Source organism: Saccopteryx bilineata, chromosome 10 (assembly GCF_036850765.1).
Source record: "Saccopteryx bilineata isolate mSacBil1 chromosome 10, mSacBil1_pri_phased_curated, whole genome shotgun sequence".
NCBI classification, from domain to species: Eukaryota; Metazoa; Chordata; class Mammalia; order Chiroptera; family Emballonuridae; genus Saccopteryx; species Saccopteryx bilineata.
The window spans coordinates 43,798,791-43,813,963 of record NC_089499.1 but is presented as its reverse complement, the minus strand read 5'-3'; the positions used below and the strand labels follow the sequence as shown (position 1 = coordinate 43,813,963).

General features: G+C 38.7%; 1 protein-coding gene across 5 annotated transcripts in view; it reads right to left on the bottom strand.

The window, feature by feature from the left end:
• The window catches only part of PIK3CB (phosphatidylinositol-4,5-bisphosphate 3-kinase catalytic subunit beta), a 214,524-nt gene that overhangs the window by 40,441 nt on the left and 158,910 nt on the right, over positions 1-15,173 (bottom strand). For all 5 annotated transcript variants that reach the window (XM_066244562.1, XM_066244561.1, XM_066244566.1 and 2 more), the window contains 2 exons: positions 13,155-13,285; positions 9,782-9,832 (listed from right to left, as the gene is read on the bottom strand). In XM_066244562.1, coding sequence (XP_066100659.1) covers positions 9,782-9,832; positions 13,155-13,285 — 182 coding nt within the window. The remainder of the gene's footprint in view (positions 1-9,781; positions 9,833-13,154; positions 13,286-15,173) is intronic.

Sequence of the window (15,173 nt, the reverse complement as noted above, 5' to 3'; positions counted from 1 at the left end):
AAGGGTAGAATAGCCAATACAATAATGAAAAAGAAAAAACAAAGTTGAAAGACTGACACTATGTAACCTATGTAACCTATGCAAAAATAAATGTGAAACCCCAAAGTAAAACTATAAAACTCATAGAAGATAACATAGGGAAAAAATTAGATGACCTGAGGAGTTTGGCAAAGATTTTTTTTTCATATAACACCAAATGCTTGATCCTGCAAGGAAAGAATTGATAAGTTGGATTTCATTAAATTTAAAATTATCTCCCCCTCTCCTTCCTCTCTGTCTCTCTCTTCCCCGCAGCGAGGCTCCATTGGAGCAAAGATGGCCCGGGCGCTGGGGATGGCTCCTTGGCCTCTGCCCCGGGTGCTAGAGTGGCTCTGGTCGCAGCAGAGCGACGCCCTGGAGGGGCAGAGCGTCGCCCCCTGGTGGGCGTGCCGGGTGGATCCCAGTCGGGTACATGCGGGAGTCTGTCTGGCTGTCTCTCCCCGTTTCCAGCTTCAGAAAAATACAAAAAAAAAAGGGGGGGGGGAATTTAAAATTATCTGCTCTGCAAAAGACACTGTCAAGAGAATGAAAAGGCAAGCCACAGATACGAAAATACTTACAAAAAGACTTATCTGATAAAGAACTCTTAAAAGTCAACCATAAGAAAATAAATCACTAGACTAAAATATGGGTCAAAGATCTAACCAGACACCTCACCAAATAAAATACACAAATGGAAAATAAACATGAAAAAATGCTTAGGCCCTGGACAGTTAGCTCAGTTGGTTACAAGTGTCCCAAAACAATAGGTTGTGGGTTCGATCCTGGTCAGGGCACATATTAGAAGGGACCAACAAATGAACAACTAAGTGGAACAACAAATGAATGCTTCTTTCTTTCTGTCACTAAAATAAAATTTAAAAATCTTGAGGGGAAAAAAAACTGCGTAACATCATATCATCAGGGATATGCAAATTAAAACAAAAACGAGACACAACTATACACCTATTAGAAATGCCAAAATTCAGAACACTGACAACACCAAATGCTACTGAAGATGTGAAACAACTCAGTCATTGCTGATGAGAATGCAAAACACTACAACCACTAAGGATGACAGCTTGGTGGTTTCTTACAAAAATAAACATACTCTTACTGTACGATCCAGTAATCACACTCATTGGTATTTATCAAAAGGAACTGAAAAGTTAAGCCCACACAAAAACCTGCACATGGATGTTTATAGAAGCTTTATTAAAAAACTATATAGCACTAAAAGGAAATAAGTTACCATGCCATGAAAAGACACGAAGGAGCCTTACATGTATGTTACTAAATGAAAGAAGCCAATCTGAAAAGGCTACATACTGTACAACTCCAACTATATGACATCTGGAAAAGGCAAAACTATGCATATAGTAAAACAAAATCTGTGGTTGCCAGGGGTCAGGGATGGGGCAGAATAATGAACAGGCCAAGCACGAAGGGTTTGTAGAGCATGAAAATATTCTCTGATATTATAATGATTGATATATGTCATACATTTATCCAAACCCATACAATGCACAAAAAGAGTGAACCCTAAGGTAAAACTATGGATTTCGGGTGAGTATGATGTGTCAGTATAAGTTCAGTCTTGGTACCAAATATATATAACACTCTAGTGAGTGATGTTGATAATGGGTGAGGCTATATGCACATGTGGGGGCAGGGGACGTATAGGAAATCTCTGTACCTTCCTCCCAATTTTGTGAACCTAAATCTGCTCTTAAAAAAAAAAAGTCTAATTAATAAAAATAGACACACAAAGTCTGTAGAAATGATAACAGTGGTTTTATATTCAGAGCCTCAACTTATAAAGGGTATGCTCTATTTTACAAACTTAATTTAGGTTTCTTTTAAAAAAGTGATCATGAGAAGTCAATTTGAAAATGAAACTCCTACACTTCATCTTAAAGTGAAACTGCTACTGCCAACAACATAGTATAAATTGTTCATGTCAGAAAAAGGCAGACTTGCTGGTTAAGTTAAACACTGCATAAAGCTAGCAGACCTACTATAATTTCATGGATCAAAATTAGACTTTACAGAACTACTATAAGTAAATATCCTTAAGAGCTAGGAGTAAATTAAGAGGGGAGAGCATAGGGTGGGATGTATAATTGTACTGTGATTGTTTACTGAGCTATGAAAAGTACATCACTGAGTAACGCCAGGGTAAAAACAACCAACTACATGCCAGAAAGTGGCGGAAAGCCCAAGAAAACACAAAATCTTATATTCTTTTACAAAATCCAACATGATCAGTAATGAAAATATTGTGCAGTGTAGCTGGAGAACTTACATATATTCAAATGTTTGAACTAAAAAAAGAAAAATCACAGTTGAAAGCAATGAAAACTAATACTCATACTCTCTACTTTGTTTCTCTTCATGTTTAGATTTAAAAAACCCCAGATTTTAATAGTAGTTAGTGAACAAAATAAAAAATATAAACCCTGCTATAAACACATTAAATTAAAAAAATAAAATGATTATGGCTCTTTCTCCTTCACAATGGAGAAGGCTGGAAAACACATCTATCATCTTCAGAGGAGATGGACACTCAAACAGCATGTTTTGCAGTGTGCTTGCAAGGGATAAAATTAACCACTTTGTTTGCCAGACTGGGGAGTTGACCAATCTGTAGCTGGGGATGAGACAGTCCATGAAATCAGTGTTGGTGGGACAAAGACTGAGAAGACAGTTACATGACAAGAGATTGAGCACAAAAGAAATTAATAAGCAAGTATACTGAAGTTAACAGAAATCCAGATTTCTCACTGTCAGCAAAAGGAATTAAAAATATGGAGAGTCAAAGGCTAGAAAAATTCCTAATACTGGATCTAAATTAGAGGCATTGATTGCTAATAGATAAATATATTCTTATATATAATTACCCAAATATATGTAAATGCAGAGATATACATATATTATCCCGCTGTTTCATGAAAAGGCTTAAATGTAGTTGCATGCTGGTAACAATAAGCATATCTAGTCCCCAGATCATGAATTCTAAATACTTTACACAAATAAAAAGAACCAAGACTACCTGGAGAAATGACTGATTCCAAACCTGGGGTAGAGAAAATATGATACCAAATGATCCTGAAACACTCTGTTGTACAGGAAAGAAGGAAATGCTCAAGGAATGAGAGAGACATCAAAAAGACACGGGACTGTTTCAATGGGCTGCCACTGGCCAAATATATGTCATTTTCAACATCAAAATAAATGACAGTAACATTAATTATAAGTCACTAAACAAAACAGAAATAATAAATTTATATTACTAAACGTTTAAAAAAGAGAGAAATAAAAGAGTAAATAAATGGAGAAGAAAACCACTATCTTATGGTATAAGCCAACTAATAAATTCAAAAGGAAAAATTTAAAAATCAGCACCTGGCAAACCATTGATATAGTATTGATTTAAGCAAGGTATATTAATAAATATCAAAACAATTGGGTAAAAATCTGATGTGAAACAGGATTTCTACTTAGAGTAAAAATATTTCCTCATAAAATACTTAAAATTTTATAGACAAAAAACAACTATATAAAGTGATAACAACTAACATCAATAATCGAATAAATTGATAGTTGCCTCCTGACAAAATGCAGTAAGAACACTCCACCACTTCTCTAGTATTCCTGAAAAATGAACAGCTGGAATATGATCATGATAAAACATTAGAGAAATCCAAACTGAGTGGCATTCTACAAAGTAACCAGCTTGTAGTCTTTAAAAACTTCAGTCATTAAAAATAAGGAAAGATTAAGCAACTGTTTTAGAATGAAGAAAACTAAACACACATAACAATGAAATGCAACAATCCTGAGTTTGATCCTGTACCTATAAAAGGACATCATTGAGATAACTGGCTAAATTTGAATGGAATATATGGGTAGACTTAAAATGGGTTAGACAATGGAACTAAATCAGTATTATTTTTCTGATTTTTATGAGTGGATTCTGGTTAAGTAGGCAAACTCCTTGTTTTTAGGAAATACTCTGAAGAATTATGGGCAAAAGGACCTGATGTATAATACTTAAATCTCAAATGATTCAGAAAAACTCATTCATATACAATTTGGTAAAGTAAATGTGTTAAAATGTTAACAGTTGGGGAAGTTGAATGAAGATCATGTGGGATTTTTTGTATTCTTCCAAGTTTTCAGTAAGTTGAAAAAAAATTTAATGCTTAATATTTATTTCCTTTCCCCAAAATTGAAGGATGTAAAGATCCAAATCATTCTACTAAGAAAACATTCTAGACTCTGGAAGGTTGGCTCAGTAGACAGAGCATCGGCCCCACATACGGATATCCTGGGTTCAATTCCCAGTCAGGGCACACAAGAGAAGTGACCACCTTCTTCTCTCCCCTTCCCTCTCTCCCTTCTCTCCCTCTTTCCCTCCTGCACCCAGTTGCTCAAGCGTTGGACCTGGGTGCTAAGGATAGCTTGGTTGCTCTGAGTGCATCAATCTCTGGTGCTAAAAATAGCTTGGTTGATTTGAGCATCAGCTCCCAAAAAGGGTTTGCTGGATGGATCCCAATGGGGGGGGGGCATGTGGTAGTCTGTCTCACTCTCTCCCCTCCTCTCACTTAAAAAAATATTCTAGGGAGCTCCCCAGAACCTCTGAACTAAAGGCTGAGTGATCACCTGCATTCTCCAAAGCCCATTAAAATTTTAGGTTTGGATTTCTGCTGTAAGAAAATAGGACATAATTATTTGTAACATAGATGTTTTAGATTAGAGCAGAATTTCTCCAACTCAGTGCTGTTGATATTTTGTTGTAGAACAGTCTTATGCATTGTAGAAAATTTAGCAGCATCCTTGAATTCTACTTACTTGGTGCCGGAAGCACCCTCCTGAATTGTGACAATCAAAATCTCTACCGATTATGCTAAGTGAAAAAGGAAGATAAAATATGGTATGATTCTGTTTATGAGGTACCTGCATAATCAAAATCGTAGAGACAGAAAGTGGAATAGTGGATGTAAAGGGGTGAGGAAGAGGAGGAAAACATGTTGTTTAATGGATACAGAGTTTTAGTTAGGCAAGATAAAAAAAGTTCTAAGAGATCAGTTGAACTTAAAGGGTTAAGAATATTGTGAATATATACTTAACCCTTCTGAACTATATACCTGTACTTAAAAATTATTAAGATAATAAATTTTAGCTTGACCAGGTGGTGGCACAGTAGATAAGAGCATCAGACTGGGACGCAGAGGACCCAGGTTCAAAACCCAAGGTTGCTGGCTTGAGTGTGGGATCATAGACATGACCTCATGTTTGCTGGCTTGAGCAAGGGGTCAGTTGCTCAGCTGTGCCCCCCCCCACCCCGCAGGCACATATGAGAAAGCAATCAATGAACAACTAAGGTGCTGCAACGGAGAACTGATGCTCCTCATCTCTCTCCCTTCTTCTTTCCCTATCTGTCCCTCTCTCTGTATCTGTCACAAAAAAAAAAAAGAAAGAAAAAAGATGGTAAATTTTACATTCTGTGTATTTTATCACAATCAAAAAAATAATTGCCTTGGCCAGTTGGCTCAGTGGTAGAGTATCGGCCTGGTGAGTGGAAGTCCTGGCCAGGGCACACAGGAGAAGCGCCCGTCTGCTTCTCCACCCTTCCCCTGCTACTTTCTCTCTCTCTCTCTTCCCCTCCCACAGCCAAGGTTCCATTGGACAGAGTTGGCCCAGGTGCTGAGGATGGCTCCGTGGCCTCCACCTCAGGCACTAGAATGGCTCCGCTAGAATGGCTCAGGTTGCAACAGAGCAATGCCCCAGATGGGCAAAGCATCGCCCCCTGGTGGACATGCTGAGTGGATCCCAGTCAGGCACATGTGGAAGTCTGTCTCTCTGCCTCCGCACTTCTCACTTCAGGGGGAAAAAAAATTAACTCCAAGACTAGGTTGAAGTTCATTAGTAAGGTGATAGTAAATTCAATTGATGAATTTTGTGTGTATACACGTTATACATATGTGTACATGTTTTTTATATACATCTATAAATGTACATACACATACTTCAACAAGTCAACTTATGATGATCTTGGTAAGGAGTGTAAACTGCTCTTGGCATATATACGAATAGTCAACTAAACAGTTCTATTCATTCCTGTCATTCAACAGACCTAAGAATATTGGGAAAAAATGTATCTTTTTTTTGTGTGTGAAAAAGAGAGGGACAGATAGAGACACACAGACAGGAAGGAAGAGAGATGAGAAGCATCAATTCTTCGTTGTGGCTCCTTAGATGTTTGTTGATGCTTTCTCGTATGTGCCTTAACATGGGGTTGGGGGCTACAGCAGAGCAAGTGACAACTTACTCAAGCCAGTGACCTTTGGGTTCAAGCCGGCGACCCACGTTTATGCTGGATGAGCCGGCTTGAGAGCCGGCGACCTTGGGGTTTGGAACCTGGGTCCTCTGCGTCCCAGTCCAACAGTCTATTCACTGTTCCACTGCCTGGTCAGGAAAAAAAAGTATCTTCTAAAAAGTACTTATCAATAACAACTTTGGAAAAAAAGAAAGAGTACTTAACACAGGATCCTTTATTTTTTTATTTTTTTTTAAAGATTTTTTTTTTATTCATTTTTAGAGAGGAGAGAGAGAGAGAGAAAGGAGAGAGAGAAGGGGGGAGGAGCTGGAAGCATCAACTCCCATATGTGCCTTGACCAGGCAAGCTCAAGGTTTCGAACCGGCGACCTCAGCATTTCCAGGTCGACGCTTTATCCACTGCGCCACCACAGGTCAGGCAACACAGGATCCTTTAATGAGGGGAAGCAGATAAAACCAGGGATCAGATCTGCTAAGAGCCATGCAGCAGTGAGAAACAGTTCTGGGAAACTCTAGCTTAGAACCAAGGGATACAGGAATGGGAGGAAGCCAGGGGAATCATCCGAGGGGTTATCAAGGGATCTGCCAGTAGAGCAGCTTCTTTGGTCAGGCATGCTCCTTCCTCTGAGCTGAGATGAAGCAGCAATGGCACGGGTCCCAGACTGAAGTGAGGAGCATGGGTACTGAGCCCTAGGGAGCCATGAGATCCCAGAAAGTATAGAAATCTTCATATACAGGAGACCCCAAATATCAGCATAATCTACCCCAACTCCTAAAGTTACTAAAGGCAGGTTACAGTGAATAGTCTGACAACCAAGATGTCATAGCATAAAAAGAGCCAAACTAAGAATCAACAAGTATTTGAGAAAACCAGTATAAAGTAGCAAGAACACTTTAAAAACAAGATTAATTCCTCAGAGAGAACTAAGGTAACATTATATCAGAAATAGTCAGAAATCTTAAAAAATTAATGAGAATTTAAAAAGTAAAAAGAAACAAACTCCAACCTGACTAGTAATAAAGGAATCAAAGTTAAAATAATGTGACACCTTTTTTGTCTACTGGACTAGCATATTAAAAAGATGGGGAGAAATGCAGAAAGTAGGAACTCTCCTACAATGTGGGCAGGGTTGTAAATTTTTCATCTTTTATGGTATGCAAAATGTGGTAGAATTCTTATAAAAAGGGCATATACCTTTTGAGCTAATAATTTCATTTCTAGGAATCTATTCTATAAAAAACACATATGTAGAAGATATACAAAGTACATATTTATTACAGCACTGTTTTAGTGGAGAATAATTGGAAGTAAGCTATTTAAATGCAAGCAGAACAATTAAGATTGGTAGCTACAAGCTAAACTATTAACACAGTTATCTCTGAGGAGGAAAGATGCTAAGAGTTATAGAACAAAATTTTCATTTTTGATTTCACAATTTATTAACTATACTATATACCCAATTTAAAAAACAATGAGGGGTATATCAAATGTGGGCAAAAATATTAAAGCAATATTAAAGCTAATAAAGGATAACTAAAAATAGGCATTAGAATAAAAATATCCCTAATAACTATTATCTCTAAAACTTAAACTATGTGTCAGTAACTGCCTGATTGATAAGTGTATAGTTGTAATAAACTTCTTTACTTCATTAAAAAGAACGACTCTTAAAGTATTTGTAGTAGCAGATAACTTGTACTACAGAGCTACAGAAATTTTTGAGAACTCTAATGGCAAAGCAGAAAATTGTCTAAGCCAGATATTTCTCCAAATAGCCAACATTATACAGTGCTTTGATTCATTGCAAATGACAAAAACATATACATTATCTCCATTTTGCCTGCTTGCCTCTATATAATAATTACTAATCTATATAGAAAGGCTTTATGGAAAGTGGCTTTACACTTAAAAATTGTGGACTGATGACAAGAAAATATCAGATTGGAACTCAGAAAAGTGTTGAACTAAAAATTTTTATAAATTAGAAAGTATAAATGGTAGAAATATTTCCTCAGTATGCATTCTCCTCTTCTTCCTTAAGTAACAATCTACACTTAGCCAAGTACATGACTGCCCAGTTAAAGACTATTTTCCAGCCGCACCTGTAGTTAGGGATAATCATGTGACTAAGTTCTGGCTAATGAGATGTTAAGCAAAACTGAGGCATGTCAATGATATCCTCAAAAAGAATGAGTGTAGTCTCTAGTCTTGCTTTTCTTGTTAGTGCCATAAGAAGCTCAAGAACCTATACTAAACCACGAGACAGCCTGACCAGGCAGTGGCACAGTGGATAGAGCGTTGGATTGGGATGCGGAGGACCCAGGTTCGAGACCCTGAGGTCGCCAGCTTAAGTGCGGACTCATCTGGTTTGAGCAAAGCTCACCAGCTTGGACCCAAGGTCGCTGGCTCGAGCAATGGGTTACTCGGTCTACTGTGCACCCCCCCCCCCCCCCCCGTCAAGGCACATATGAGAAAGTAATCAATAAACAACTAAGGTGCTGCAACGAAAAACTGATGATTGATGCTTCTCATCTCTCTCCGTTCCTGTCTGTCTGTCCCTATCTATCCCTCTCTCTGACTCTCTCTCTGTCTCTGTAAAAAAACAAAACAAAACAAAAAACAAACACAAAAACCTCATGAGACAGAAACTACATGTTAAAGTTGGCAGCACACCAAGATAGAAGGAACTTGGCCTCCCAGAACTGTGAAGCCTGATTATATCTGCTCTGTAACATGAAAGAAAAAAAATATTAGTCTCCTCATTCAGCTAAGTAATACTCACAAAGACAGTATTGGTTAAATCTATGAGATGTCACAGCATCCCTTACAAACTAGCTGCTAAACTAGTGTTTATATCCAAAAAAGGCTTACTACTAAACACAGACCACCTACAGACAGCTGCCATTTAATACAACATTAGCCCTGGCCGGTTGGCTCAGTGGTAGAGCGTTGGCCTGGTGTGCAGGAGTCCCAGGTTCAATTCCCGGCCAGGGCACACAGGAGAAGCGCCCCTCCCCTTCTCCTTCCTCTCTGTCTCTCTCTTCCCCTCCTGCAGCTGAGGCTCCATTGGAGCAAAGTTGGCCCAGGTGCTGAGGATGGCTCTGTGGCTTCTGCCTCAGGCGCTGGAATGGCTCTGGTTGCAACAGAGTGATGCCCCAGATGGGCAGAGCATCCCCCCCGGTGGGAGTGCTGGGTGGATCCCGGTTGGGCGCATACAGGAGTCTGTCTGACTGCCTCCCCGTTTCCAACTTCAGAAAAAAAAAAATTACAACATTAGTATAAACATACACACACTCACAGAGTGTTCTTGCATATGAGTATGGTCCTCTGTAAGTTCACTGCCATACATGAAAATAAGGTAGTTAACAATGAGCATAACTTTTTATCAATAAAGGGCCGTTTTAAAACCTTGATACTTACTGATACATTAGCACTATCGCTGCTTGCAATCTCAGCTGCCTTTTCGATAATCTGTTTAAAAAGATTAAAATATTCAATTTTGATTGGCATTTGTAAAATTTTAAATATAACTACAATTGTACTTGGACTATAATTAGTCTGTGATTTCTACGTTTTATAATGTAAACATGGATTTTAAATGCAAAATGGTATTATGCACTGATTTCCAATCTTCAAACTCCTGACAATCAGGAACCAATGGTGTTACTAAGAGAGGCTATGAATCTCAAGATGCGCTACAATTACCTGTAGATAAAATGGAGTGGCTTGCATATGGCTGTGGAAAAAAATTTTGTAAGTGTCTTCTGATTGAGAAAATAAAAAGATATGTTAGAGTTACTAAGGATAGAATAAGTTTTGTCATTTTTCCATCATTTTTTCCCGCATATAAAAAGTGTGATGTCAAAAAAGCACCTAAGAATATTTTTCAAATCATTAAATTCAAAAGGGCTCTAATTCTTGGAAACATGGAACTAACTCCATAGGGCCAGGAAGATCAGTGGTAAAGCATCTAAAAATCCACACCTAAATTAGGTAATCTTAAACTAATAATTTGTATCCTCATGTGTAAAATATAATTCCCATTCTACTGCATAGGGTTGTTATAATGACAAAATAAAATTAATAGTTATTAAAATTAAGCAATAAGGCCCTGGCCGATTGGCTCAGTGGTAGAGTGTCGGCCTGGCATGCAGAAGTCCCGGGTTCGATTCCCGGCCAGGGCACACAGGAGAAGTGCCCAACTGCTTCTCCACCCCTCCCCCTCTCCTTCCTCTCTGTCTCTCTCTTCCCCTCCCGCAGCTGAGGCTCCATTGGAGCAAAGATGGCCCGGGCGCTGGGGATGGCTCCTTGGCCTCTGCCCCAGGCGCTAGAGTGGCTCTGGTCGCAGCAGAGCAACGCCCGGGAGGGGCAGAGCATCGCCCCCTGGTGGGCAGAGTGTCGCCCCCTGGTGGGCGTGCCGGGTGGATCCCGGTGGGGCGCATGCGGGAGTCTGTCTGACTGTCTCTCCCCGTTTCTAGCTTCAGAAACACACACACACACACACACAAAATTAAGCAATAAAAATAAAATTGATTTGAAAAGCAAAGTGCATCAAAGTCATTATAGCAAAAAGCATTAAGAATACGGGGCCCTGGCCAGTTGGCTCAGCATAGAGTGTTGGCTCTGCATGTGGAAGTTCTGGCTAGATTCCCGGTCAGGGCACATAGAAAAAGTGATCATCTGCTTCTCTACCCCTCTCCTTTCTCTCTCCCTCTAACTCTCTCTTCCCCTCCCACAGCCATGACTCAGGCAATTTGAGTGAGTTGGCCCCTGGTGTTGAGGAAGGCTCCATGGTCTCCACCTCCGGCACTAAAATGGTTTGCTTGGTTGCCAGCAACAGAGCAATGGACAGAGCATTGCCCCCTAGTGGTCTCGCCTGGTGGATACTGGTCAGAGCACATACAGGAGTCTGTCTCTGCCTCTGGATCTCTCACATAATAAAAAATAAACTAAAAAAAAAAAAGAATATGGGGAACTCTTGCATTTTATATCTGTATCATTTGATTTGCTGTTTAAAATGGTCATATAAAAATTATGCTATTAAAGTAAATGCAATAAGTATGAGCATAGACATATTTAAAGACTAAAATCTCCATCCCAGGCTGATCTTCAAAGGCAAAGGAAAATTTAGTGACCACAGATGACTTAAACAATGCTGAAACAAAACATTAAAAAAAATCGACTTCTCTTGAAATACTGTATTAAAAACATTTATGTTTGTACAAGATGTTATATTTGTAAAACTGCTTCAAAAAGCATCTCATCTGAAGCCAAAAAAAAAAAAATTATAATTGATTGTCCAACACACCATAATCGAACACAAAAACAGGCAAAGCTAGGACACATATTCTAATCCTATTGTAAAAAATAAAGCCATGACATAAATATAATGGATTAGTCAAAATGTACCATTTTTACTCATTGTACATTAAATTATAAGGTTCTTAACATATATGGAATTTCTATTGTAATAATCACAAAATATTATTAATGAGAAAAAACACTTTACAAGAATCTGAAATGAAAAGTTACTTCTGAGGTGGATAAAATTCAATTGAAATACAAGTAACAGAAGAAACATTAAGTTACTCAATTTTAATTTACACACTACACTAATTTACACACTACTCTTCAGGTGTGGTAGTGTTGAACATTAAAGCACAATTAAGTTTATAGGTGGGTTAATTTAAATACTATTTAGTGTAACATCAAATTTTTTAAGTTAGCTGGTTCTCAAATGAATTAAGGAAGTAAAAGAAACTTATTATCTGAGAATTTGCTCAAAGATTTCATCATAAAAATCAGAATCAATCACAGCTGGAACAAAGATGCCAACCCTAAAGATAAAACATAACAGCTTAGAACTCTTAGCATGATAATTATTGTAGCCCGATTTTAAGCCTCTATAAGCTATTTCTTCCTTATCCCAAAGACATGCAGCTTCATACTAAGAAAATGCATTTAGAAATGAAGTCCTGGCCCTGGCCAGTTGGCTCAGTGGTAGAGCGTCGGCCCAGCCTGTGGACGTCCCAGGTTCAATTCCCGGTCAGGACACACAGGAGAAGCGGCCATCTGCTTCTCCCACCCTTCCCTCTCTCCCTTCTCTCTATCTCTCTCCTTTCCACCTGAAGCCATGGCTCCCTTGGAACAAGTTGACCCTGGGCACTGAGAATGGCTCCATGGCCTCGCCCTAGGTGCTAAAACAGCTCGGTTGCCTAGCAATGGAGCAATGCCCCAGATGGGCAGATCTCTCTGCCTCTCCGCTTCTCACTTAAGAAAAAAAAGAAAGAAAAGAAAGAAATGAAATCATTGCTATAAATTCCACAAAATAATAGTAATTTAGGAAGTCCTACTAATAGTAATATTCCACATAAATCACTTTTCTTTGAATACTAACTCTAACGCAGCAATGATTATGTCTTTAATCTCTGAACCAACATAGCTGGAATGTTTCACTGTACACATGACATGTTCCGAATTACATATAAATGCGTTTAGACTTCTTTTACATTGAAAAAACACCTCTGAGAACAATTATGATTTCCTCAGTTTATAAATGAGGAACTGAAAACCCAAAGCTAACGCACCTCACTTGGGCAGTGACAAAGCCAGGATAAAATCAAGTTGGCTCTTGCTCAGTGGTCTTTACACTGAACCAAGCTGTCAATTTCTGAGATGTTTTAAAATAGAAGTAGAAGCAGACATACAGAGCTTAAACTATAAACATAAAGAGAACCAGGAACAAATAACTCAATTATTTCATGTATAGTGGTCCTTCAAATAATTAGCTTACCTTATCAAAGGGAGGGTAGTAATAAGGTTGTTTTTTATTCTCTGGGAATTTGATATGCAAAGCTGTTGCATTTTCAGTATATGGATTTGTTTGAACAGTTCCCATTGGATTCAACATTTCTTCAAGTTCATCTAAAATATGCAAATAATTTTGAGTATTAAAAATATATTTTTGAAACTAAATTTTAATGGATTTCAACCATGAAAATGATTGAAAAAGTGTGTCACCTAAGGACATCTGACAATTATATCAGTAGCCTCTAATCTTCCATTAATACTGGCACAAAAATTGAATCTGAGTTGACATTTTTCAAATGAGAAAATTAACAAAAATCAATAGTACCTATCTCTTTCTTCAATGTGGTAAGTATTCTCAATTTTGAAAAAAAAAACAACTTAATTAAGCCCATCCAATGGTGGCACAGTGGACAGAGACCATCAACCTGGAACGCTGAGGTCCCAGGTTCAAAACCCTGAGGTTGCCAGCTTGAGTGTGGGATCATTAATATGATCCCATGGTCACTGGCTTGAGCCCAAAGGTTGCTAACTTGAAGCCCAAGGTCATTGGCTTGAGCAAGGGGTCAATGGCTCAGCTTGAGACCCTCAGTCAAGGCACATATGAAAAACAATCAATGAAGAACTAAAAGTGACAAACTATAAGCTGATGCTTCACATCCCTCTCCCTTCCTGTCTGTCTGTCTCTCTCTCTCTCTCTCTCTCTCTCACACACACACACACACACGCAGACACAGACAGACACACACACACACAAAATTAAAATAAAATAAACTTAATTAAAAATGCTCTGGCCCTAGCCAGTTGGCTCAGTCAGTTAGAGGGTCTTCTCAAAACGTCAAGGTTGGGGGATTCAATCCCCAGTCAGGGAACATATGGGAAGTAACCAACGGGATGCTCAACTATGTGGAACAACAAAATGGAAGGACAAAATTAATGTCTTTCTCTCTCTCTCGCCCCCTTCATCACTCTAAAAGCAATCAATTAAAAAAAATAATTTAATTTAAAAAATCAACTAGCCTGACCAGGTGGTGGTACAGTGGATAGAGCATCGGACTGGGATGCTGAGGACCCAGGTCCGAGACCTTGAGGTCGCCAGCTTGAGCGCTGACTCATCTGGTTTGAGCAAAGCTCACCAGCTTGGACCCAAGGTCGCTGGCTCGAGCAAGGGATTACTCAGTCTGCTGAAGGCCCGCAGTCAAGGCACATATGAGAAAACAATCAATGAACAACTAAGGTGTCGCAACGAAAAACTGATGATTGATGCTTCTCATCTCTCAGTTCCTGTCGTTTGTCCCTATCTATCCCCTCTCTTTGACTCTCTCTCTCTCTGTCTCTGTAAAAAAAATAAATAAATAAAAATCAACCAATTAAAAATAAAAAGAAACTGCTCTCCCTTCACCAAAATTAGGTGGCTCATAGGAATTATTATTCCATCACTATAGATAAATTTTCTTAATCACATGAAATCTGATTTCCATGATCATCACAGTACTCAAACCAGTATTTTCAAAGTCAACAGTGACTTTATCCCGTAACTGCTGACGCAGTTAAAGACCTCCTCTGGTAGTTTCTACTAACACTCCCTTCACGTGGTACTCCTCTAACCTCACCAACTGCTTCTTCCTTCAAGGCACTTCTCCCTCTTCTCTACCACTCTAAACACAGTACATTCACAGAATTGTGCATGGGACTCTTAGAATTTCAGTGATGTCATAAAACCCTGGAGTGTGTATAACTTTCAAATTTCATAGATAGGTAAACTGTTGAAGAGACATGAAATTCAAGAGGTAACAGACAAGCTGAAGCCACCCCTCTCTAAACTAATTTCTCTTCTTATTTTGTTTTTTAACATTCTCTCAGTACTTCCTTAGAAAAGTTTGTCTAGGCCTAATGTCCAGATAGCATGCAAATTAGAATTCCTCCCCAAAGCTAGAAAACCTTTTTAAAAATTTACAAGTTCTAGGTAAACTTGCTCATCTCTTTAAGTACATTCTCATCTCAT